The 26,744-nt window shown below is 42.4% G+C and overlaps 1 protein-coding gene across 1 annotated transcript in view; it reads right to left on the bottom strand.

Moving 5' to 3' along the window:
• Positions 1 to 26,744, bottom strand: part of ABCA13 (ATP binding cassette subfamily A member 13) — a 413,377-nt gene that overhangs the window by 365,767 nt on the left and 20,866 nt on the right. Inside the window, exons 3-9 of the mRNA XM_081536362.1 lie at positions 25,764 to 25,887; positions 9,884 to 10,038; positions 8,500 to 8,528; positions 6,642 to 6,805; positions 3,730 to 3,860; positions 1,453 to 1,586; positions 141 to 305 (exon numbers count right to left, since the gene is read on the bottom strand). Of these exons, the coding sequence (XP_081392488.1) occupies positions 141 to 305; positions 1,453 to 1,586; positions 3,730 to 3,860; positions 6,642 to 6,805; positions 8,500 to 8,528; positions 9,884 to 10,038; positions 25,764 to 25,887 (902 nt within the window). The remainder of the gene's footprint in view (positions 1 to 140; positions 306 to 1,452; positions 1,587 to 3,729; positions 3,861 to 6,641; positions 6,806 to 8,499; positions 8,529 to 9,883; positions 10,039 to 25,763; positions 25,888 to 26,744) is intronic.

A 26,744-nucleotide genomic window follows, 5' to 3' on the forward strand; every position in this document is an offset into this window, starting at 1 on the left:
TAGGGGAAAAAAAGAAGAAATCAAACCCAGAAAAAAATCCAAAAGATTAGATAAATAAATTAAGTCAAGCAGTGAAACATTCAGGAGGAAAGCGCTCAGGTCTGGGCATGCCAGGACAAGGTGTCTGCTATGGAGGCCACCTGTCTGTAGAGGTGCAGCCGGCTGACCGCATGGGCCAGGTAGTCTTTGGCCGCTGACCACCGAGGGTCACAGTCTGCAGGGCGAGCCTCTCCGTCATCTTCATCCTCAGAGGAGCCAGACAAGGCTGAGCACAGCATCTGCTCCAGTGAACTCTCTGTGGGAATCTGCCAATGATACGGGAACTATTTAGAAATCAGGGTTTTTTCCCTGGGACGTTTTTCTCCTAATAATACCACAATCTTGCCAAAGAAAAAGCTCCGACATTTGTTTGACTGAAGACATTACAAGTTGATGGAGCATTATTGTCCGTGTGCATTTACCTGGAGGGCAGGCCTTCAGAGTACAGGAGTAAGCTGATGACCCTTTTCAGGAGAACCGCAGTTTCTCCAGGACATGGGATGATTTCAGATACTGTTTGTCTCCACTCTCTTGGGCCAAAGGCACCCACAGGCTGGCCCAGTTTAACTGATACCTTGGACGCACAAATTTGCTTTGCCAAAATCGTTTTCTAAGTATCAGAGCCAGATGAATTTGGATCAGAGTTCTGGGTTAGAAATTACTTGATATTTTGAAACCAAACCTCCTTTATTGCTGTGAATGAACTTCATATGAAATTTCTCTAATACAACTCCATTAAAACATGTATGTTATTGTTGGAAAGAACTGTGTTCCTCTGTTACATAGTTTTATAGCAATCGTGGTGTCATCCCATCTGGAGGTGGGAAGGGGGTCTAGGGAAGTGGGCACAGGAAGCAGACAGGGCTGCAGTATTTGGCTCCTGCCCTACGAGAAGCACAAGTACCCACAGATGTGCCAAGAGACTAAAGGGTCAGCACGTAAGGGCCTCCCAGACCCTCAGGAGCAGCTGCTAGTGGGGCCTGGAGGGGTCAGTGGGTCAGACCCCCTGATTTTACAGTTTGGAAGGTGAGGCTCCAATCTGGTGAACCCAGCTGGTTCTCCAGACCTATACCTCTGCTCCCCAGGCACCACTCTGCCTGGAAACCAGTCCTTTCATGCCCTCTGCCCCATCTGGACCCCACCAGCCTTCACAACCTCCCAGCTTCAGGGGCCTGGCTTGTCCCCCTGCTGCGAGGTGATCTATTACATCCAAACTGTGTTTGAGGTGGGATCACATGACAAGGAAAGAGAGAAGGAGCAGTTCTAGAAAAGTCAGACACAGCAGCGTCCCACCCGGTCCAAGGAGCCAGATTTCAATAAGGGAACTCCTGCCCCAAGGTCCCAGGAGAAGGTTCTAGAGTTGCCCTTGGGGAGAAACCCAAAGCTTGAGAGCAGCCGGCCGAGTGTGTGTACCTCCTGTAGGTCAGCAGAGTAATTCAGGACTCGTTCTGCGTGAAGGTCATCAAAGCCAAATCGGGATTTCAGGTCAGCCTGAACCTTCTGCGGGTCCCACATTAGCTCCTTCACAGACAGGCTGTAACCTGACTCTGCAAGACAACCAGTGATTTATACCATCAGCTGCAGCAACACTGGGACAGGTCGAAAGTCATTTAGAAAATGATGTCTTTTCCACTTTGAACAGAAGGCAAATGCCAACTGGACCATTCACAGGAAGAGCAAACAGAAGCTAATCCGGAGCTACGGAGGTTACGCTGATACGTCACTTGCTTCCTTGCATGCTCAGTCGTATCCGATTCTTTGAGACCCTATGGTATACTATAGCCTGCCAGGCTCCTCTGTCCATGGAATTTTCCAGGCAAGCACACTGGAGTGGGTTGCCATTTCCTCCTCCAGGAGATGGTCCCAACCCAGGGATCAAACCCTCATCTCCTGCATCTCCTGCATTAGCAGGTGGATTCTTTACTACTGAGCCACCTCCTGGCACATAAATGACCACAAATTTCTAGAGGGTAATTTGATAATGGTCTTCCCTGGTGGCTCAGACAGTAAAGAATCTGCCTACAATGCAGGAGACCTGAGTTCAATCCCTAGGTGGGGAAGATTCCCTGGAAAAGGGAATGGCAAGAAGTTTATGAAATTCACATATTGAACCCAACAATTTTATTTTAAAAAATCTATCTCAAGAAACCTAATAAGATGCCTGAAGGAAAAGTCATGAACCACGATATTACTGCTCTGATTCTACACTGTTTAAATATTGAAAACCAACTCAGTGTCTAGTGCTGAGGGAGGGAAGGAAATATGATTTATTTATAGCACAAAATACTGTAGAGTCTTTAAAATTATATTTATAAAAATTACTTAAAACCAAAGAAAAAGTTTCTCCGCAACAGAGCCAATCAAGATATAAAACTCATAAGGTACCCAAGTAACCCAGCAACGCCATACAGAAGTGGCAACCCCCGTCCCAAAATCTACACCCGAGACCTCCAAGGTCGGGTATCTCTGGTGAGTATGGCCTGGCAACTTCAAACCTACAAGCACATAAATTCCAGGGTGAACCTGCATCTGGAAACCCAGCTCTAGGTCATTTCAGATCATGATCCAACAAGCATCGGCTGAGCGCTACAGCTACGCAAGCCTCCACCACAAGCCCTCCTACGAGACTTCACGTGCCCTGAAATTAATATTGTGAAGATGACAGGAAGTCAGGGTCACAGGGAGCTCTGGGTAGGTCCTGAAGTGGGTGGGGGGTGGGGGGGCTACCCAGAAATCTGGCTTGGGAAAAAGACAGGTTCTGAGATTAAAACGAGCACTTCTGTGTGTGGAGAGGTGCCGGGCGGGAAATATTGGTCACAGTACAGACTTTCCAGTTAAAGGTAAGCTCTGGAGATTTCCTTCATGGCACTGGGATTACAGTCAACAATGCTGTATTATATACTTGAAATTTACTCAGACATCATTATCACCCAAAAAAGGCAACTGTGTGAAGTGGCGAATGTTTTAAGTAACTGGTTTTTTGTGATCATGTTACCACGTATACATATATCAAATCATCACCTTGTACACTTTGAATATATACAATTTTGTCAGTAAAATAAAAGAAAATGAAAATTTAAGGAAAAAGAAAGGACACCTGGGTCAAGCTAAGTCATTTCACCTTTTCCTGTGGAAAGACTATCTATTCGGTTGGGGGAGTGGTTCTAAATCCATATCACCTTTCTTCTCTTACTGTTTTTCAAATACTTCAAATATTTTTCAAATATGTTTTCCTAATAGGAGTTTAGGAGGGAGGAAAGACTAAAATCAAAGAATTAATGAGACTTCCCTAGCGGTCCAATGGGTAGGGTTCTGTACTTCCTTTAGGAGTCCAGGTTTCCATCCCTACTCAGGGAACCAAGATCCCACAAGTCGAGTGGTACAACCCAAAAAAAAAAAAGGACCAATGACAGGTCTATTCTTGGAGGCCATCAAGTCCAAGAGTTTTAAAATCAGTTATTTTTTTAATTAAAAATAACATTAGAAATGACTGCAGAATTTTGGTAGAAAGTCAAATTGCTTTGAGTTCCAAATTTTCAGTCTACCTCTATCAGAAACAACTGATTCTTTCTTGCATTTGATATTTTATTTAAATCATTTCTTTGAACAGCATGTGAGCTTTGTGGTGGTTGCTGATAAATTTAACCAGTACAGCAGTGAAATGTCACAACAACAGTAAGATGCCCATACCTGTGGCCACTGCTCCACTCTCCTGCAGGAATGCCAGCAATGAAACGGCCGCCTTTAGCACCATGTCAGAGACCCTGGAAAAGGTGTGGTTGAGTGGCAGCCAACCTAAATCTTCTAGAGCTGATAAGGAACTGGAAACGAAGCAGAACAAGAGCACCATTAGCAAAACAGGTGGCCTGCCCCTGGCCCCCTCTGCCCCACGCCAGCAGGATGTGGCTGGAACTCACAGGGCTGGAGTGTGACCCCGACTCCCTGGACCAGGAATGAAACACAAAAGTTAAGCGCTTTCTTCGGTCCACTCAGGAAGCCGACAGGTGCCAAGTGCTGTGACCTCAGAAAAGTGCACATCAGCCCGCCTGTGTCAAGTTTGGACACTCAGTCTAATATCCGGGGGCCCCCTGCCTACTGGAGAACCCTGTGGGAAGCCTTGTTCAACTTCATAATGTTCTGATTCTGAGTTATACACCAGAATGAGGGGGTAGGAGTCCCTGATCCCCCCACTCACCCATCCCCAGTTCTGCCTGAACCTCAGCTTTGTCTGCATCTCAAAGGCCCCGTCTGCACCCCTGGATACTCCCGCCTGCACATCCAAGCACCATCCACACCCTTCACCTTACACTCCTGCCCACAGCAGCCCCCGGACCACCCAGGGACTTGGGGTTTCACACTCCAGTGGGGAGAGCTGCCCTCCATGGGGGCAGGGAAGAGGCCTACGGAGCTCTCAGAGTGGGCTCTGGCCCCTTGCACAGGGAGCTCCAGTGGGGGCGGGGGGCTCTGCTGCAGAGGCCAGGGGCCCCCTTTGCAGCAGGGACTCCTCCCTCTGGCCTGAGGGCAATGCTGACTGCTCTCACTGATGGCAGAGAAAACAAGTCATGGTTTAAAATCTGGAAAGAATACCAACTTTTACTAATAAAATACCCTATTCATACAACAGATTTACACAGAGTCCGATTTGAGGGTAGGGGAAGACCACATTATTAAAATGTGGGAAGCCACCTGGGAAGGGGTCCTCTCAAAGGTCACCCTGTTGTGGAAACCGTGGTGTCAGAAAGAGATAAGCGGCACTGAAAGATGCAGAACAGCTGGGTTTACTCAGCACCGGTGTGGGCCCTGCAGAGTCACCTCCAAAGGCTGAGCGCCCCGGCTTTGTTCTGGACATCTTTTATACACAGTAAACTTCCTGCTCAAACAGCCCAGATCTCTCCCCTCCCCAGGTAGCCCTAGTTTCCATGGGTGTATCTAGTAAGCAAGAACACAGAAGTGAAAGCGGTGATTGATGAGCAGCAGCTATTGAAAACAAGAACTGTGGTGTTGGAGAAGACGTTTGAGAGTCCCTTGGACTGCAAGGAGATCCAACCAGTCCATCCTAAAGGAGATCAGCCCTGGGTGTTCATTGGAAGGACTGATGTTGAGGCTGAAACTCCAATACTTTGGCCACCTCATGCGAAGAGCTGACTCATTGGAAAAGACCCTGATGCTGGGAAGGATTGGGGGCAGGAGGAGAAGGGGACGACAGAGGATGAGATGGTTGGATGGCATCACCGACTCGATGGACATGAGTTTGGGTAAACTCCAGGAGTTGGTGATGGACAGGGAGGCCTGGCGTGCTGCGATCCACGGGGTCTCAAAGAGTCGGACACGACTGAGCGACTGAACTGAACGCAAGGGAAAGCAAAAGGTTGTTACTTTAACGGGGGGCTTAGATCTTGCTCCTATCTCAACCCAGGGTAACGTGGGGTCAGGTCCATCACAGGAGACCAATGTGCTGCTTCATGAACCACAACTGGTAAGACTGAGTTAGCTGTTTTGGGTAATATTTGGGGCCACTGCAGCATCATTTACTAAGAAACTAGTTTACAGTGTTATTGTTGCAGGGAGAAGTCAATTTTGACTCCATGTAAGAACTGTTTCTTTGACTTGCTTTCTGTTGTTTTTGTTATTATTATCAGTAACTATTATTATTATTATCATACAATGTCCTGCCTCAGAGAATCCTGCCCCTCTGCCTGACTGTTAAACTAAACTGCCTTTGTTCAGAACCCTGTCCACCAGGAGATGGCAGAAAGAAAGAAATTAACACATCCCCCTGCCTGAGGCTTGCCATTCTAGGAGATACTTGCAAGATTACTTTGTTTCCGCACCATCCCCCATCTGTGATCTGTAAAAGAACCCAGCATCCAGACCCCGACAAGATGGTAGTTTGCCATCTTCTCAGTAAGCCAGCCAGCTTTCCGAATAAAGTCAGATTCCTTGCCTCAACACTTAGTCTCTTGGATTCATTGGCCTGTCATGCAGCGAGCAGAGCAAGCTTAGCAAGCTTGGACTCAGTAACGTTATGTTCATGTCATATCTCCAATAACGAAAAGCTCAGAAACAACCAAAGATCAGTTACAAATTATCAAGTAAACTGCGGTGTACGATACCTTATTAAAATGGAATGTTATTCAGCCAGTGATGATGCTCATCTGAAGACCATCAGGACACAGGAAACATTAATGATGCAACATTATATAGTTTAAATCAGGGTGCACATACTCTGAATAACATCAGTGCACTTACGTAAAATATTTATACAGGGAACGAGAGGCAGGTGTAGAGAAGCAGGAGCTCAGCCATCTCTGGGTGATACAATTCCAGAGATATAATGCCTGTTTTTCTTGTATCAATCACTCAGAGATTTATTTTCCCATTAAAAAGTCAGGAGGAAGAAACCAACACAACATTGCAAAGCAATTATCCTCCAGTTAAAAATAAAATCAGAAAAAAGATGAAGATACAAAATGAAGACCCAGCCCAGCCAAAACGGAACAAAGCAAAACAAACAAACAACAACAACAACAAAAACTAAAAAAGAAAGTGAGAAGGATGAACCCGATCCTCTGTAACTGGTTACGTTTCTCATTTTAACTTACGTCAGAACCGCGTGGAGTAGGTGTCCTCCCCCGAGGACGCTATCTGCAACATGGAAGTTGTTTGCGTAGAGTCTTGGCAGTAAAAGCAGAAAGTCCCAGAGGTGAGGCTGCTGGTGGAGACTCTCTAGCTTCCCAATCACTTCCTCGGTCTTATTGAGATCCATCTGATGGAACAAAACGCCAAGTGGGAGTAGGGGAAGGGGCAGGGCCACAACAGCTATAAGAACGCAGAAACCCCGGGGGCCAAAGCCGTGCCTAGTGAGTCACTACTTTGAACAGACCTGATTTTAAAATTACTCTGTGAGGTTGGTTTTCTAACTGTTGTGGAAGTTTGAACCGGGGAAGAGAGGTAGACATCAGTTTTTGCAACAAGCTGAACCAATTTCTAAGATGTTGAGATAGATTTTGGAAATAAATGATGTATTGTTCAAATCTGAACAAAACTGGAATAGCTACCATTATTTGGGTTTTTTCTGTTCTTGCAGCTGAGCACAATCATGACTATATCAGTTATAGTGTCAATAGCTGAATACTTCCATCCTCACAAAAATTCCTCCTCCCCCTCACCCACAACCATGTGACCAAAACTATGTTCCACACTGTCAAATGTCCCTTGGAAAGCAAAACGTCCCCCGACAATAACTGAGGCCTTAACTGAAGGCTGTGTATCTAATGCAAGTCAAAGGTTTGTGCCAAAGATATGAATCTTTTTTTGGCTATGCTGTGGCTTAGTTCTCTGACCAGGGACAGAACCTGGGCACTCTCCAGTGGAAGAGCAGAGCCACTTGCCCTGAGTCACCCACCACCATCCAGCCTCAATGTCCGATGTGACTTTTCTAAACTCACAACCTTACTTAAGAAAAGTAAATCCGTCTTTTAATCCATCTCTTGCAAGATTCTGGCTATCTCAAATACAGCTTCTATACAGTGTTAACTAACAATCAAATCACTCAAAAAACATGTTTGAAGAGTAAACTTAAAATCAGTGCTTTGAATTTAACCATTGTAGAAGAAGAATGTCAGCTGTCATATCAGTAAACAGGGAATGCTGCAGCCGTCAAGCCAGCAGGTGCTGCAGCTGAGACCACTCTCCCACCCCTCCACCCCCTCCCCTCCCCTGTGCACCCTGAGGAGGTTCAGGATGGAGAAGAGCAAGACAGTGGCCCCAGATGACTAAGATGCACATCCAAAGGATGACTTCAATGAGCCCAGACTCTTGCATCTTCCCATACATAGAGAGGCACTAAGTTCATTCACACAAGATGTGCTTTTTCCTTAATCAACAGTAATCTTTTGATGTTCCGACTTCCCCGTCTGTGTTGCAAAAATTCCTATATGTCCAGGTTCCTCCCTTGCCTCTTCAGAGCAGTTCCTAAGTCATGTCTGACTCTTTTGAGACCCTATGGACTGTAGCCCACCAGGCTCCTCTGTCCATAGAATTCTCTAAGCAAGAATACGGAGTGGTTTGCCATTCCCTTCTCCAGGGGAATTTTCTCAATCCAGGGATTGAACCTGGGTCTCCTGCATTGCAGGCAGATTCTTTCCCATCTGAGCCACCAGGGAAGCTGTCCCTGGCTTAAGTCCTCAGCAAGTCCACTGAATAAAACATAGTTCTTAAGGAAAAAAAAATAGTTCTTGGAATTCCTAGCAGTACAGTGGTTAGGACCCTGTGCTTCTACTGCAGGAGGCATGAGTTCCACCCCTGATCAGGGAACTATGATCCTTTGGGCCACACAATGCAGCCAAAAATTTAAAAATTAAAAACGTTTTTAAAAAAACATACTTCTCAACTTTTTTTTTTAGTCAACACCATTATGTCTCTGAAGACTAAGTTTCAAACTTTTGTTAAAATACTTACTGTTAAAAAACTGGAACCATAAGGAGAATCTACAAAAAGAAGACGTCAGAGATATTAGTTCGGGCAACAACCAGATAGCATGTGCCAAGCACCTTTTCTAGTTCCAAAATCAAATGCCACAATCACAGAGTCCTGGTCTGAGAGATGATTACAACAAACTGAGAAGTAAATCTGAAGGCAACAGTCACTCCTTTCAAAACACATCGATATTAAATAAATTCCAGGGAAGTGATTTAACTGGTAAACCAAATTTCAACCATTTGCCATTTATTATTTATTGGAATAGCCAATAAATTAAATGGAATTACCAAATAACCATTTATTATTTTTTCAGTCTCCAATTCCACAGGTGTTGTGAGCATACAGAACAGGACAGAGAGAATAAAGGGAAAGTAAAGAAAAACAAGAGAAAGAAAAAAAATTGAAGAGGGAGAGAAACATGAAAGTATGATTTTTTCAGATTATATTTGGAATCTGGTTGTGATCAAATGAGAAATTTATGCTGGTCTCTGCTTTCAGCTACTAACACCGGCTCCTAAAACTCTCATTTCCTGAGTGGTGGGTGTGATGGGAGCATCTCTGTGTATCAGTCCTTATTCCTGACAGGAGAGCTTCAAAAAGCCCTGTAACCTCCAAGTGAAGACAGTGCCTCTGAACACTAACGACATGCCTGGGGGCTTGGGTGCCCAGATGGCTTCACTGGAAAAGCCGAGACACATCTCTGAGTCAGGCTGGACTTGGGGCCTATTTGTACCTGGACAAACATCTCCTGCAGTTGGGCCAAAGTATGAACAACAGGATACAAAAAGGCCAAAACCCAACTACAAAGCAGTGTCCTGAACATGATCCCTGCAGACAGCACCTCCAAGGGGGTGGGCAGATCACCCAGCATGACCACTGACCCACCCCCACCCTCATCCCACTTAAGGCAACCTGTCACTTGTTCTCACTCCCTTCTGCTGCAGCAGGGGCCTCAATAAAGCCTCGCCTGAACTTCTCATCTGGCCTCAGATCGATTTCTATTGACTTTGAGGAGCCCAAGAACCCAAGTTGGTAACAGAGATGGACCTTTCATTACCCCTGCACCAGTGACCACCCCTGACCATCAGAGAGTGAGGGGCTGGAGATGGAGTGAATCACCAATGATCTAATCCATGGAGCCTGCTGAACGGAACCGCCACAGAAAAAAACCTAAACAATGGCTTCAGAAAGCCCGTGGTAAAAATTATATACCAAAGATGCTTATGGTAAAAAGTTAAATGGATGTCTTTTGTTTTCATTTGCTAAATCAGCAACCCTAAGTACCAGGTACTTAGGGTTGCTGATTACTTAGGGTTTCATAAGCAAACAGGGATGGAGTGGAGAGTCTGAGAGATTTACTTGCCTGGAGTCTTGGATCTTTCTACCCAGAGTTTTTGTAAGTTTCTAGCCTTGTGCATCACTCCATAAACTTCCTGGACGAGGTCCTGTATCTCTTTTAAGAAGGCCAGGTCGTCAACCTTCTGGTGAGGGGCAGCTGCAGCTGGGAGCCTAGGAGAACTTTAAATAAATGCAGTAAATACCCAGGTAGAGCTCATCTATAGGCACAAGTCTCCTCAGCAGTTTAAGGTTCTTGATACGGAAAAGCCCAATTGTCCTCAATTAAGCCTGTGCCCATTTACACCTCCTCCAATGCCCCAACAGCGCACTCTCCTGGACCTTCATCCAGAATGGACTCTATCATTTAAAAAAAAATCTTGGCCAGGGACATGGTCCAGTGATTAAGAATCCTCCTGGAAATATAGGAGATGCAGGTTGGATCCTTGGTCCAGGAACTAAGATCCCACATGCTGCAGGACAACTAAGCCCGTGAGCCTCAACTAGAGAGTCCCTGCCCCACAATGAAAGATCCTGCGTGCTGCAACTAAGACCAGACACAGCCAAATAAATATTTTTTTTAAACCTTGGCCAATTTAAAATTAGAAAGTTATTGGCACAACACTGTAAATCAACTATACTTCAGTTAAAAAAATAATAATAGAAGGGACTTCCCTGATGGTCCAGTGGTTAAGACTATGCGCTTCCACTGCAGAGGGCGCAGGTTGGATCCCTGGTCGGGGAACTAAGATCCCGCATGTCTTGCAGCATGGCCAATAACAATAACAATAATAAAGTGTTTTAAATGAAAAACAATACAGTTAGAAAGCTGTCCTCAGTCTCTTTATTATCTGTGAGGCTCAATTGTTTTATATGTTTATTAGTTATCTCATTACTTTCATTGATTACACCACATATCTCAAGCAACACGCTGGGGGTCGACACAGCAGTGAGTAAGGCCCTGCAGATGGAAGAGGCAGGATGAGCCCCACTGTAAATGCCAAGTCCAGCCAAGAGGTGGGTCAACCGTCCTGAGGCTCAGTTGAGATGGGGGTGAGCAGGAAGCTCTAGGCGGGCAGGGGGAGCCCAGCAGGGCAGCCCAGAGACAAGTCTGTGTGTCTTGCCCCTGATTTAGATCCACTTGGGCATCGTGAAGATGGGGCATCAGGCAGAGGGGCCCTGGGGGATGTCCAGGGAGCGTTGGGGGGTGCCTCCCCAGAAGAGGTCGGGTGTGGGTAGAAGCAGGGGAGCCCCAGACAAAAAGGACAGGTGTCAGGCCAGGTCACAAGGACTAGTGATCAGGAGGGAAGGGGGCCATCCGCAATGGGCAGTCAAGGCCACAGCCCCATTTTCTACTGGGATGTCCTCTGTCTTCTCATGTTTCAAACATAGCTTGAAATACCCTCTCCCAGGTTTTTTTTTTCATTTAATTTTATTTTGTTTGTTTAGTTACTAAGTCATGTCAGAATCTTCTGCGACCCCAAGGACTGCAGCCCACCAGGCTCCTCTGTCCATGGGATTTCCCAGGCAAGAATATCAGAGTGGGTTGCCATTTCCTTCTCCAATTTATTTTAGCTTTGAATAATTTTACCACTAGAAGACACTAAGGAATGTAAAATGTGTCAACAATAATGTCTATCAGAGCAATGATCTAAAAGAGTAAGATCTAGGCACGATGTGAATGTCAACTTCTAGGAGAAACATTAACATAACATCACATGCTTATGAAAAGACTTCCTTTCATCTTTAAAAATGGGGTTCCAGGAAGCAGACTCCCTCAGATAGAGTCAGAACCGAGTGGGAGTCTGTGAAGTACAGACTCTGAGCCCACCTCCCATCCTCGGCCAGGAGGTTGCCCAGGACTCTGCATTTTAACCCACCCCTCCTAGTGGTTCTCACAGGGAAGATCCTGGCCAACCTCACGGCGTGGGAAAACGCCAGGCCCCGGATGGAGTCCCCCATGCTAAACCAAGACTTAACCCCCAACCTAACCTCAGGTCAGTATCCCCAGGAATATAACCCTGGGGGATATAATTTCAGTGTGAAATTCTCTGATCAACACCAAGGAGGTGGTCCTTTCCGTCCCCAAAGAAAGATGATTGTTCACATGGGCCCTCTCTTTCCACACAGGAAGGTTGCCTAAGCTTGAAATGCTCTTTTTTGCTTGTGAGATTTTTAAAGGCAAGACAAGGAGCCCCCTCTACTGACCAGATGGGGTGCTGCTCGATTCATGAATCATTCAATACAGCCAATTCAACCTTTAAAATCTACTCGGGTGAATTTTTGTTTTAGCAACACTATGTAATTCTAATAAAAAACGATGATAAAATTGCTGTTTTTTCTTAACTTTATATTAATACTTATCATATGTAGAGGAAAAATGATTTTTCGTAAGTGAACAAGAGAAAACATTCTCACGACTTTTAAAATCAGCACATTCTACCCTCTACTGTAGTCCACAGGGTCGCAAAGAGTCAGACACCACTGAGCGACTGAACTGAATCCTATCTACATCCAATCTCAAATTCAGTGGGAACTTACCTTAGTCAGTAAGAAACTACTGATTTAAAATAAAACAAGGAAAATAAATAAATAAAGTAAAACAAGGAATCATTTCACAAATTGCTGGAAGCTTGTTAAAGTAAGTAGGTGTCCAACTACTTTTAGCACATCCAAGAGGAAAAAAAGTAAAATTGGGAGAAATTTTTCCTGATTAAAAGGTTATAGATCCCATTAGATTTTTTAACTCCTAAACCATTTATTATATAAATTCTCAAACACTGTGACTGAAGGAACGGTTGTCAACAGGTAAATCCACCTGCTTCATCAGCCCCCCTTGGACATCAGCCTTTAATTGTCACCACCTATAAGGAAGCAGAGGCTTCCCAAGTGGCTTAATGGTAAAGAACACATGTGCCAATGCAGGAGACGCAAGAGACATGGGTTTGATCCCTCGATCGGGAAGATCCCCTGGAGAAGGGAAGGACTACCCACACCATTATCCTTGCCTGGGAAATACCATGGACAGAAGAGCCTGACAGGCTAGAGCCCATGGGGTCACAAAGAATCGGACATGACTGAAGCGACTTAGCATGCACGGGGAAATCCCAGGGCTGAAATAGGCATTGTGTGCAGACCAATTTCCTCCTTCCCAAGTCCAACTCTTTCTTTGGTCTTTTGATCAGGTGACATTGGACCCTGCCAGGTATGGGGAAAAGGAGGGGACAAGAAGGGACAAAGAGGGGACAAAGGAGATCTGATTCAGGAAGACAAGAAAAGGCCACCTTGCAGGTGGCCCTCAGACCAGTAGGAAACCACCTTCTCAAAGGGCCCCGAGACAAACGCTATGTCCAGCAACCCCTGTGGGATTTCAGTGAAGGACCTGAGGATGTCAGAGGTGGAAGGAATCACTCAGGCCCCTCCCTCAGTTTGCAGACAAGGAAACTGAAGCCCGGTGAGGGGTCCCAAAGCCAAAATGTTTCTAAAGCAATGTCTCCCTTAGAAAGTCATCATTCAAGTAATGGGATCATAGCCCTAATAGGTTATGATTTAAATAATAAAACCTTTTATTTTGGGGGAGCTCCAAAATCAGTGCAGATGATGACTACAGCCATGAAATTAAAAGACACTTGCTCCTTGGAAGAAAAGCTATGACCAACCTAGACAGCATATTAAAAAGCAGACACATTACTTTGCCAACAAAGGCAACAAACCAATCCTACGGTTTTTCCAGTAGTCATGTATGGATGTGAGAGTTGGACTATAAAGAAAGCTGAGTGCCAAAGAATTGATGCCTTTGAACTCTGGTGTTGGAGAAGACTCAAGAGTCCCTTGGACTGCAAAGAGATCCAGTCCATCCTAAAGGAAATCAGTCCTGAATATTCTTTGGAAGCACTGATGCTGAGGCTGAAACTCCAATCCTTTTGCCATCTGATGCAAAGAACTGACTCATTTGAAAAGACCGTGATGCTGGGAAAGATTGAAGGCAGGAGGAGAAGGGGACGACAGAGGATGAGATGGTTGGAAGGCATCACCAACTTGATGAACATGAGTTTGAGCAAGCTCCAAGAGTTGGTGATGGACAGGGAAGCCTGGCATGCTGCTGTCCATGAGGTCACAAAGAGTTGGACATGACTGAGCAACTGAACTGAACCCTAATAGGGTTGTTGGAGGGTCAGCAGAGGGAATCTGTGTAAAATCTTAGCACAGAGTCCAGCTCCCAGCTCTCTTTAAAGGGCAATAATAGGGACTTCCCAGGTGGTCCAGTGGTTAAGAATCCAACTGCCAATGCAGGGGACAGGGGTTCAATCCCTGGTCCAGGAGGATCCCACATACCACAGAGCAACTAAACCTGCACAGTGCAACTACTGAAGCCCACACTCTAGAACCCACAACAAGAGAAGCCACTGCAATGAGAAGCTCACACACTGCAATGAAGAGTAGCCTCCATAATCAGAGAAAGCCCATGTGCAGCAATGGAGACCCAGGGCAGACAAAATAAATAAGTAATTTTTAAGTATAAAGTAGGACCATAAAACAATTTAAAAATTAAAAATAAAGGGCAGTAATAATACAGCTGATCCTGGGACAGATATATTTTCAGCCCAAGAGCTGCAGGAATAAGAAAGCAAGATAAATAGGATTGTTGCTTCTATTACCTGTGTGTGTATGTGCTAAGTTGCTTCACTCTTTGTGACCCCGTGGACTGTAGCCCACAAGGCTCCTCTGTCCATGGGATTCTCCAGGCAAGAATACTGGAGTGGGTTGCTGTGCCCTCTTCCAGGGGATCTCCCCAACCCAGGGATCAAACTAGCCTCTCTTACATCTCCTTCCTGCACTGGCAGGCAGATTCTTAACCACTAGCACTGCCTGGGAAGCACTGTTTCTATTATATATTCTGCTAATTTCTCTTATTGGGATCTTCCCCAGTGACTCAGTGGAAGAATCTGCCTGCAATGCAGGAGACACAGGAGATGTGGGTTCAATCTCTGCATCAGGAGGATTCCCTGGAACAGGAAATGGCAACCCACTCCAGTTCTTGTCTGGAAAATTCCACGGATGGAGGAACATGGTGGGGTATATCCAGCCCATAGGGTTGCACAGAGTCGGACACAACTGAGCACACGTGCAAATGTTTCTTATCAGTTTATTGACAAGACACAGTCTAACAGAATTAGAATTGTTTCTTAAGACAGCCAGATTCAAACGCAAAAAAGTAATTATCCTAGGAATTGTCTTGTCTTGAATGCCTCAGCTGCCTTGTGGCCACTAAGGTCAGCCAGACCCCTGCCTTCACTGCCCACCGGTAACCCAGGGCAAGTGCTGACAAGCAGTCTCAAGGATGTAAAGGATTTTGAAACCTGTAATAGATCTGGAGTTTAAAAGAGAGGGAAAGTTAAAGAAATTCCCAACTAAAGAAAGAAGAAATAAAGTAAAAAGTCTTTGGGACTTTCTTTAGATCTTTTTTTTTTTTTTAATCTATGTCCACCCTGGAATTATTCGCTTTGCCTGGAGAATACAGCTCTGAAGCCACATGTGACTTAAAGACTTTTTTCCTGTTAAAAAGATCACCTCCAAAGTTATTGCCTTATTGTCCCTATTGGACCCAAACAAGTTTTGTGTCTTACTTACAGAATTAATATTCATGGTTTTAAAGGTTGACATAACTAGTTTCTCAACTGTTCCTTGAACCAACTTTGTCATCCAACTGACCATGTAATTAATGAGGTAACACTCAGTGATATATCTGTTATACAAAAGACATTTTTAATTTTTTGAAAATTTACCTCTAACAGAATCTATACTCATTCTCCTATGTTGGATGTGTAGAATCTTAACCACTGGACTGCCAAGGAAGTCCCCCCATTCCTATGTTGATATTGCTCTATAGTTATATAAGATCTCACTATTTGAGGAACAACTCCCTTTACATCTATAATTATTTCAAAATGAAAGTTAAAAAAATAAAGTCAAATAATACATGCTAAACTCAGGAAAGAATATTTACAACTCATACAACAGATAAAGGGTTTAACTCCTTAATATATAAAGAGTCACTAGGAATCAGGAAGAAAAATAATAAACAAGAAAAATTGACAAAGGCCATGAAAATAAGTATAAATTGTACACAGATACAAAAACAGGTTCAACATCCTCCATAATAAGAAAAATCCAATTAAACATGCACCAAAATATAATTTCTCATCAAGAAATTAATAAAAAATCAGTTTGGCAGAAATCTAAAATTTCAACCAGATCTTCTATTGGCCTTACTAGAGAAAGAGATAGCCTCATATTTCAAAAGGTAGAGTGAAGTATATTATAATCCCCATATAGGATCATTTGCAAAAGGACATTAAAATAAAAAATGCATTTTTCTCTTGACTTGCAATACTGCTTCTAGTAATCACTCCTATAGATACATGTACATTAGTATGAAAATGCATAAGCCACTAGAAAATATAATAAAAACGTACAGTTCATAAGTCAATAATAGAGAAACATTAAAGGATACAAAATATTCAATTTACATAAACAAAAGCAACAAAGAGAAAAATAGGAATACAGAAGGATGGCAAAAGTAGGAAACAAATGGCAATAAGTAAATCCAAATAAAACAAATGGTGTAAATACTAAAAGGCAAAGACTGTCAGACTGAATAATAAGAAAGAACCACCTATATGCTGTTTAAATTTTAAATATAAAATTTAAAGATGGCCAGAAAGTAAAAAAGATGTCAAAAGATATATCATGTAACACTAATCAAAAGAAAGCTACAGGGTTTATGTAAATATCAACAAAATAGACTTCAAACAAGAAATACAACCAGGGATAAAGAGATTATATTAATATATCATATATTATGTATTATAATATTTTAGATAATGGATGTAGCATAATGTGTATAACATATTGTGTGATATATTGCATGTACAGTGTCTTGTATACATAATGTCTAATAATTGAGATAACAGGATTAAGTTATATAATGATAAATGAGTCAATACAGAAAAGATTTATTCTAACATGTATGAACTTCACCAGAGCTTCAAAGTAAAAATCAGTAGAAATGAAAAAACAGAAAAAACCCACAATTACACAGATTACAAATCCTTTCTTGATTATTTATAGAACAAAGAAAAAATCAGTAAAGATACTGAAGACTTAATACCACCGAACAATAGCAGAAGGCCAGTAGTTGCTTTAGGTAACATTAAATACTCATTAAAGGAGATAAGATGCTACCACCACAAAGTAATTCAAATTGAAAAAGACCTAAATCACATAGAATTCTCTGGCCATAGTGGAATTAAGCATAAATTAGTAATAAAAAGATTTCAGGAAAATCTTCAAATATTTAGAAACTAAGCATCTGACCTACAAGTAACCCATAGGTCACAGAATAAACTACAGTGGAAATAAGCTAATATTTTTAACTTCATGCAAACAAAAATACAACAAATCAAAATTTGTGAGATGAAGTAAGGTAGTGTTCAAAAAGAATAATAAGGCTTTTAATCTTTATATTAGAAAAGGTATAAAACTGATTATCTAAGTTTGAACATAAAGAAGGTAAATAAAGAAGAACACATTAAATTCTAAATAAAAGAAAAAGCAACCAGGTAACAAAGGCTAAAGTAAAACTGTATTTCCAGGTGACGTGATCATGTATATAAAATATCTTATGAGAGATTAGAAAAAAGTCACTAGAACTGGTTGTCCATATTTTAAATTTTTAAAACAATAAAAAAATATGAAACTATTTAAGAATACATCAACAAAATGTATAAACTACAAAATGTAGTTAACTACAAAATGTGTAAGCTGAAAACCACAAAAACATTCCTCAGAGATATTCAAGAAAATCTAAATAAATAGAGAATATATCATGCTCATGTATTAGAAGACTCAGTGTTAATGTTGAGTCTTAAGATCAAGATGTAAATTCTCTCCCAACTAATTTATAGATTAAATGCAATCCCCTGAAACAACTAGACATCCATATAGAAAAGTAAGAATTTTGACCCCTTCCTCACACCATACACAAAATTCAACTCAAAATGGATAGGTTAACTTATAGGAGCTAAAACTACAAAGCCCTTAGAAGAAAACACAGGAGTAAATCTTCATGATTAAGAGTTAGCCAAAGACTTTCAGATATGACACCAAAAGCAAAACCAACAAAAGAAAAAATAGATTAGTGGGACCTCAATAAAGATTGAAGGCAGGAGGTGAAGGGGACAACAGAGGATGAGATGGTTGGATGGCATCACCAACTCAATGGACATGTGTTTGAGCAAGCTCCAGGAGTTGGTGATGGACAGGGAAGGCTGGTGTGCTGCAGTCCATGGGGTCGCAAAGAGTTGGACATGACTGAGTGACTGAACTGAACTGAACTGAACTGATACTTCAAAGAATAAAAGTAAGAAAGTGGAAAGACAAGCAACAAAATAGGAAAAAAAAATATGTGCAAATCATATATATGGTAATGGACTTGTGTCCAGAATATACAACTCAGTAATAAAAAGACAGATAACCCAATTAAAAATGGGCAAAGCATTAGAACAGACATTTTTTCAAAGAAAATGTACAAATGATCAATAAGCGCATTAAAAGATTGTCAACATCATTAACTATTAGGAAACTGTAATTGAAAACCACAAGAGTTACCACTTTATACCTCACCACACATATGAACAGCTATAATCTGAGGGAAAGAAGAGTAAGTACTGATGAGGACATGGAGACATGGAACCCTACTACACTGCTGGTGGGAGGGAAACATGGCAGAAAACAGCCTGACAGCTCCTTAAAATATTAAATACAGAATTACGGTATGACTTTCCAGATATTCAAGAAAAATAAAAATACATACTCATACAAAAAACTGTACATGTGTAGCACATGCATAGCAGCATTAATCATAATAGCCAAAAAGTAGAAACAATCCATATGACCATCAACTGTTGAGCAAATAAGCAATATAATATACAATGAATAGTAACTATCTGCAATAAAAAGAAGTGAAATACTGACATCTGCTACAACACGAATGAATCTTCAGGACATTATGCTACATGAAAGAAACATTGCCAAAACCCCACAAGTTACATAATTTCATTTCTATAAATGTCCAGAACAGTCAATTCTATAGAGACAGAAAGTTGATTACCAGATGCCTAAGCCAATGAGTAGGGAAAATGGAGAGAAAATGAGGGGTGAGTTTTGATGGTTACAGGTTTTTTTTTTTTTTGATTCAACATTTTCTACAGTTGACTGTGGTAATGGTTGCACAATTCTGTAAATACATTAAAAACTATTGAATTTTATGCTTTAAATGGGTCATTTTATGGTATATGAATTAAATCTCTATAAGGCTATTTTTTAATGTAATCCTCATCAAAATCCCAGCAGACATTTTTGTAGAAATAACTAAGCTGATTTTTAAATATATATGGAAATTCACAGATGTGCTAAAGTAATTCTGAAAAAAAGTTGAAGGACATATAGTACCTGATTTCAAGACATTTGCTCTAAAGCTATAGAGTATTGGCCTAAGGATAGTCCTAAAAACCATTGAAATGAAAGAGAACAAAAGCAGATCTACATGATATTATTAGATCAACTGGTTTTCAACAAAGGTTTCAGCTGTGTTTAATGGGCATAGGTTAGTATTTTCAACAAATGGTATTAGAACAACTAGACAACCAAATGTAAGATAAACCTCAACATTTACATCATATACAAAAACTAACTCAAAATGGGTCGTACACCCAAACAAAAGTTAAAACTATAAAACTTCTAAAAGAAACTGCAGTAGGTAATTGAATGATCTTCAGTTACACAAATATTTCATTGTTAGAGAAAAATACAAAAAGCACAAACAAGACATACAGAGGGTCAAAAGGCACAAGAAAAGACGCTCAGCATTGCTAACTATTTGAGAAATGCAACTGAAAACTACGATGAGATATCATCTCACAATGATCAGAATGGCCACCATCAAAAAATCTGCAAACAATAAATCCTGGAAAGGGCGTGGAGGAAAGGGAACCCTCCCACACTGTTGGTGGGAATATAAATAGGTGCAGCCACTGTGGAAAATAGGATGGCGGTTCCTTGAAAAACTAAAAATAGAGCTACCATGTGACACTCCTGGGCATATAAACCCCAGAGAAAACGGTAATTCAAAAAGATACATGCAGCCCAATGTTCACAGCAGCACCACTCACAACAGCCAGGACATGGAAGCACCTGAATGTCCATGGACCAATGAATGGATACAGGTGAATGGATAAAGAGATGTGGTACACATATACAATGGAATAATACTCAGCCATAAATGTGAATGGAATAATGCCATTTACAGCAATGTGGGTGGACCTAGAAATTGTGATACTGAATGAAGTAAGTCAGAGAAAGACAAATATCATATAGTATCACTTATATGTGGAGTTTAAAAAAGGATACAAATGAACTTATTTACAGAACATAAGTAGACCCATAGACATAGAAAATGAACTTATAGTTACCAAAGGGAAGGGGAGGAGAGGGATAAATCAGGAGTTTGGGATTAAAATATACACATTACTTCATATAAAGTAGATAATCAACAAGAACCTACTATAGTTCCTACACTAGAACTATACTCAATATCTTGTAATAATCTACAATGGAACAGAACGTTAAAACAAAAAGGAATACAGACATTTATGTATAAATACATATATATATATACAACTGAATCACTTTACTGTATGGTTGAAACTAACACACCATTGTAAATCAACTATACCTAAATTAAAAAAAAAAAAATTAAAGCGTAAACCAAAACAGAAAAATGATAAACTGAATTTCACCAAAATGAAAAAATCCTCTGCTCTTCAAAAAAAGGTTACAGACTGGAAAAAATATTCACAACACATTTTTTCTGATAAAAGATTTACAAACAAAGTAAGTAAAGAGTTCTAAAAATGCAGTAAAACCAAAAATTACAAAATAAATTGTTAAAAGATTTGAACAGGGAACTTCGGCAATCCAGTGGTTGAAGAACCCACACCTCCATTTCAGGGGGCACAGGTTCGATCAGTGGTTGAGGAACTAGGATCTCACATGCCATGCAATGCAGTTCCCTACAACCACCAAAAAAAAAATGTGAACAAACCGTTTATACACAGAAAGCCAAACAGCCAATAAAGATATGAAAAGATCCTCAACATCATTCATGATTAAGGAAATGCAAACTAAAAGTATAATCAGATCACAATAAAAAATATGCATGGCTTTAAAGCAAAAATATTATGAAGTTATAAAGTAGACTAAATGATGTGTCATTTAACCATGGGACTTGATGCAACTCCAATCAAAATGCCAATAGGTTTTTTACATTGACCTTGAAAATGAATTTATAAATTTAAATGGAAGAGCAGAGACTTCCCTCAAGGAGCAGAGCAAAATATGTCAGACATCAGATGTCAAACACTGTTACAAAAAAGACACTGAGAAATAGTTCAGGGATGGCCTGCTGGACAAAACAGACATTGGGAAAAGGGCACACGAGAGGCTTGACTCATAGACCCTCGGGACTGCACATCAGGACAAGATGGGCAATTTCCTTAGAGAGTGAAACTATAGAAATCACTCATCCAAATGGAAAAAATCTAAAGTGGATCACTGTGACACCATTCAAAGACATAAGCCCAGATGGATGAGAGACTGACACGTGAAAGGAAAACCATACTTTTGGAAGATAATGAAGATAATGTAGGAAGTTATCTTTACGGTGGTTTAGTTGCTAAGTCGCGTCCAACTCTTGCAACCCTGTGGACTGTAGCCCACCAGGCTCCTTTGTCCATGGGATTTCCCAGGCAAGAATACTGGAGTGGGTTGCCATTTTCTTCTCCAAGGAAGTTATCTTTATTAACTAAAGCAATAAACATGTTCTAAATATAAACCAAGTTTTATGGAGAGAGAAACTTACAAATAAAAAATAGCAGAACACACATGATTCCCCCAGTTCTTGAATGCCACAGAGAGGAAGCTCAGCCGGGCCTGGACGGGGCTCCTGGGGGGAGACCCCACGCACATGCAGCCAGAGGATAGGCCAGGGCCTTTGGGTGACCACAGGTCAGAGAGGGGGGCTCCGTGCCCAGGGGAACATCCCTCACACGTGCTGAGCCAGTGCTTCACTGAAACACTGGAAATTCAGGGCCTGAAAACAAACCCAGGACCCTGCAAAATTGTCTTTCCTTTGTGGCTTGTTAGAGAGAACACTACAGAGAAAGAGGAAGGGCGTAAGGACAGGGACTAAGCTGGAATTAGGGCTGGGAAAGTCTGAGAAAGAGAGAGAGAGAAGGTTCATCGCACAGCGGGCAGACCCTCCAACTGGGCAGGAAAGGAACTGCCTTCACTCTATGGAAGCATCTGTGTCACTGTGGAGTGGTGCTGACAGTTCCCCATCTGTGATCACCCTAACTGTGACCCCTCTTTTCCAAGGCCAGGAGGGGAGGGAGATGGGCAAGAGCCTGGATCAGGAACCCGCAGGTTCCCTGCTCTGGTGCAACAGGTGTAGCCAGAGAATCCACGCTGCTTGGAGGCCACAAAGTTTCATCCCCAGGGGGAACCTGGGCCACGGGGAGCAGCCTGCCTCCAAAGGCTGGAGGGTGGGGACAGAGTGAGAGAAAGGAGGCTCCCAGGAGTAGGACAGGCTATGGGAAAGGGCCACCTTAATCCTGCCTTGAACTTGAGTCTTACCCACTGTCAGAGGAGTCGCTGATGAGACAAAGATCAAATTCTTAGCTGCTTTGGTTGGACAAAGATGATTCAACTCACGGCAAAGGGGCTGGACCCTGTGATCAGGAAAACACACACTAGAGACACTACAGTTTGGAAGGCACTCTAAAGAGCATCCAAAGAGGGAAAAGCCAATGGAGGAGAAGCCAAGAGGGAGGTGGCAGCAGTCAGGGAACAAGTGAGATGTACAGCAGGAGGCCTTCCTGGAAGGGAGGTGGAGACAGCGAGATGGCTCTCAGGGAAGCCGGGTGTTTTTGAGGAAGAAGAAAAATTAAAATATTGAAGATAAGTAAGTGAGAAGAGTAAGGAATAATCAGGAACAGTTAGATGAACACCCTTGAAGGGGCTGGGAGTGAAAGATGTCTCAGCCAAGGATGAGAATGAAGGATGTGCTGGCCTGGAGAGCAGCTCCTGCAGATCCTGACAGTGAAAGGACGCAGGGGGCAGATTCAGTGTGTTCGTGTCATGAAGCATTTTCAAGTGCTTTTATGCTATCAGCTTGACTTTAAAGAATGAGTAGCAATTCCTTATACTGCATGGAAATACCCACTTAATCTGTGGAGTCATGATCCACGGTTCACGATTCCAACTCTGAGATCCTCTTTTAGGGGTTGAGTGTTGGCTCTGTAATAAAACCAGGAATCTGAAAGTGGATTTTCATAATCATAACCTAGATCAGATGAAATTTGGGATTTCTGCCAAAAGTGAACTTTTCCCAGGAAATTACAAAGGGCACAGAAATTCACAAACTGACTAACTGTGATGTTTAAATGGAAACAGTGACATATCCTAATTTCTTGGGCTCCAAAATCACTGTGGACAGTGACTGCAACCATGAAATTAAAAGACGCTTGCTCCTTGGCAGAAAAGCAATGACAAACCTAGATAGTGTATTAAAAAGCAGAGATATTACTTTGCCTACAAAGGCCCATATAGTCAAAGCTATGCTTTTTCCAGTAGTCATGTACGGATGTGAGAGGTAGACCATAAAAAAGACTGAGCGCCAAAGAATTGAGGCCTTCAAGCTGTGGTACTGGAGAAGACTCTTGAGAGTCCCTCGGACAGAAAAGAGATCAAATCAGTCAATCCTAAAGGAAATCAACCCTGAATATTCATTGGAAGGACTGGCGCTGAAGCTGAAGCTCCAATACTTCGGCCACCTGATGCAAAGAGCTGACTCATTGGAAAAGACCTTGATGCTGGGAAAGGCTGAGGGCAGGAGGAGAAGGGAGCGACAGAAGATGAGAAGTTTAGATGGCATCATCGACTCAATGAACATGAATTTGAGCAAACTCCTGGAGATGGTGAAGGACAAGGAAGCCTGGCATGCTGCAGTCCATGGGGTCACAAAGAGTCAGACATGACTTAGCAGCTAAACTGAACTGATCCTAGATCAGATGAAATTGGGATTCCTGCTCAAAGTGAACTTTTCCCAGGGATCACAAAGGGCACAGAAATCCACAAACTGGTGAACCGTGATGTTTAAATAGACTTAAACTTTTGCTTTCAGATATTCATAATCTGAGACAATTATCAAAAAGTGATCAGAAGTGAATTTTTAATTATAGTTTTGGGAGTCCACTGAATTCGTCCTGGACCAACATGAAAACAGTGAGAGTCTTTGAGTGGAGGGGGCAAGTCCAAGGACAGAGCCCAGCACTGGGAGGGACTTCTTTCCTGCTCATCAGCATCCAAGGCTCTGAAAATGGACTGTGGTTCTCAGGATGTGGGGAGAGGTCTCCGCAGGCTGTGTGACCATCTGGTGTCAGCAAGTGGAGGCGAGGGTGCAGAGTGGACTGGGGGACAAAGGCAGAGCTATTCGCTGCTGTGGAGACTCCAGTGTCGGTGTGACTGCTGGAGCCAAGCCATAAGGATGGGTGAGTGCTAACTCCCACCGCAGGAGGGCTACCCTGCCAGCACTTCAACATTCACAATGTGGAAGGAGGGAAGTGAGAAGCAAGTGCAGATACGGGAAGCAAATTGCTCAGAAGCACACAACGAAGAAGAGATGGGGTAGATACGGTTTGGGTGCAAAGCCCCACTTTTCCCCCTTCAAGGATACACAAATTTTCCACTCTGAGTGATGAAGAGATACAAGAAAGACCTGAAATGGAAATGCTGATCAGCCTCGAACGCTTCTAATTTTCCCAGAAAGGCACTTTCTTTCCCACACATACAAAAAGGCCACCATGTATTTCAGTGTTATGACTTTATACTTTACTCTCAAATGATTTTCTTAATATCATATGTTTATATTACCTCTCTCAAACAAAATGTAAGCACCCACCCTTTAAAAATATTGTACCAGATGTGTCCAAAATTACCTAGAAGCTTTACATTCTCTTCTTGTAACTTACAGTTGAAAGTTAAAGATCACTTATGTTAGCAGGCTTTACACTTCAATGTCTTAGACGGGTCAACAGCAGGAAGGATGGAGAAAGCAAAGACAGATTATTCACATGTGAAAAACTCAAACCATCAGATGACTCAGCTGCTTCCCTTCATTTCTAACTCCACTGAGAGAAGTTTCCAGAGCCTTCAGACAGCTCTAAGTTCTGTATTTTGACTCTTCTCACATAAAATACCTCCCATCGCTTCTCGTTTTAGTCTTTGGTGCCAGACTGCTGCCACAGGCAAACACAGGCCTGGCTCAGCATCCAGAGTCATGAGAGCTGCTGTCACCTGGCCCAGGTGAATGGTCAAGTGTATCCGAGCTGCGAATAGATGCTGGTCCAAAATAGCACAGTAGGAAAAGCCCAGTGGGTAACTCAAACAAATACTTGTTTTCGAGCATTTGGCACCAAAAATGCATAGGGTAATTTTGAGGTCAGAGCTTTAATCTACAGAAAACAAACTATGACAAGTAAAAGGCATTTGCTAATCAGCAATCACTTTGTGACTCTTGGAACAGCTAAAGACCTGTTACTGGAAATGAACCATTACTGGAGGTTGTTTGCATGTTAGTATGAATGTCATAAAGCTGATTTTCTGGTGACTCTAAATTCTGTGTTTCTTGTGATGGCTGGCCCATCCCAAATTATTGAGGCTGTACTAAAAGCTTCATGTCAGTTCTATACAGGAGCTTCCCATGAAAAGAATGTTTGTGTTTATCTTACCGAAAATGCTGCTCCATAGCCCCTTCATAGCTTGTGTTCTTGCACCTCGACCCAGTGTTGCAAAGAAGGCCTTGGACAAAGGGGAAAACACCCCGGCTGGGTAGATCTCGGGGTTGCAAATAGCCTGGATGTGGATACAAGGCAGACATGAGTCTATACGACTGGTCCCAGAAATGTAATACCTAGGGAGTTCAGTAATACGTAATATCACATTATTACATTATTAGTCCTGTTGTTAGTTTAAAAAATACCTCAGCAGCCCAACAGAAAAAAAGAAAGGACAGACAACTTTTACATTAACACCTTTCCTCCAGGGCCTGCCCACAGGCTGCAAAGCAGGATGGCTCTGCCTTGCCATACACACAACTGCATGAGGCTCCTCTTCCTGCTCAGAGGGTGTCAATACTTCTGTCATCCAACCTCACCTCCAGACACTGTGAATAGGCTGTGTGTTGGAAGAATCAGAGCAAACACCTCCTTTCGTCTCATATAAAAGCAGAGGAGTTCTTGGATTCTTAAGAACTGAAGTGTGGTTACTAAAGGTCATTTAATGCAAAGATGTTTAGAAAAACTGAATAGTATCCAAGGTCTTTCAGGACAAATGGTACAATAAACCACTTCCTGGAGAAAAGAGAACCCTCCAACGAGGCTGGTGGGAATATAAGTTGGTGCAGCCACTGTGGAGAACAGAGTGGAGGCTCCTCAGAAAACTAAAAATAGAATTACCATATGATTCAGCAGTTCCACCCCTAGACATGTGTGTGTGTTCTAAGTCACTTCAGGGATGTCTGACTCTTCACAACCCTACGGACTATAGCCCACCAGGCTCCTCTATCCATGGGATTCTCCAGGCAAGAATACTGGAGTAGATTGCCATGCTCTTCCACAGGGGATCTTCCCAACCCAGGGATTGAACCTGCATCTCTTATGTCCCCTGCATCGCAGGCAGGTTCTTTACCACTAGTGTCACCTGGGAAGCCC

The sequence above is a fragment of the Giraffa tippelskirchi genome, chromosome 10 (genome assembly GCF_054371585.1).
Source record: "Giraffa tippelskirchi isolate mGirTip1 chromosome 10, T2T-mGirTip1v1.2.pri, whole genome shotgun sequence".
Taxonomy (NCBI): domain Eukaryota; kingdom Metazoa; phylum Chordata; class Mammalia; order Artiodactyla; family Giraffidae; genus Giraffa; species Giraffa tippelskirchi.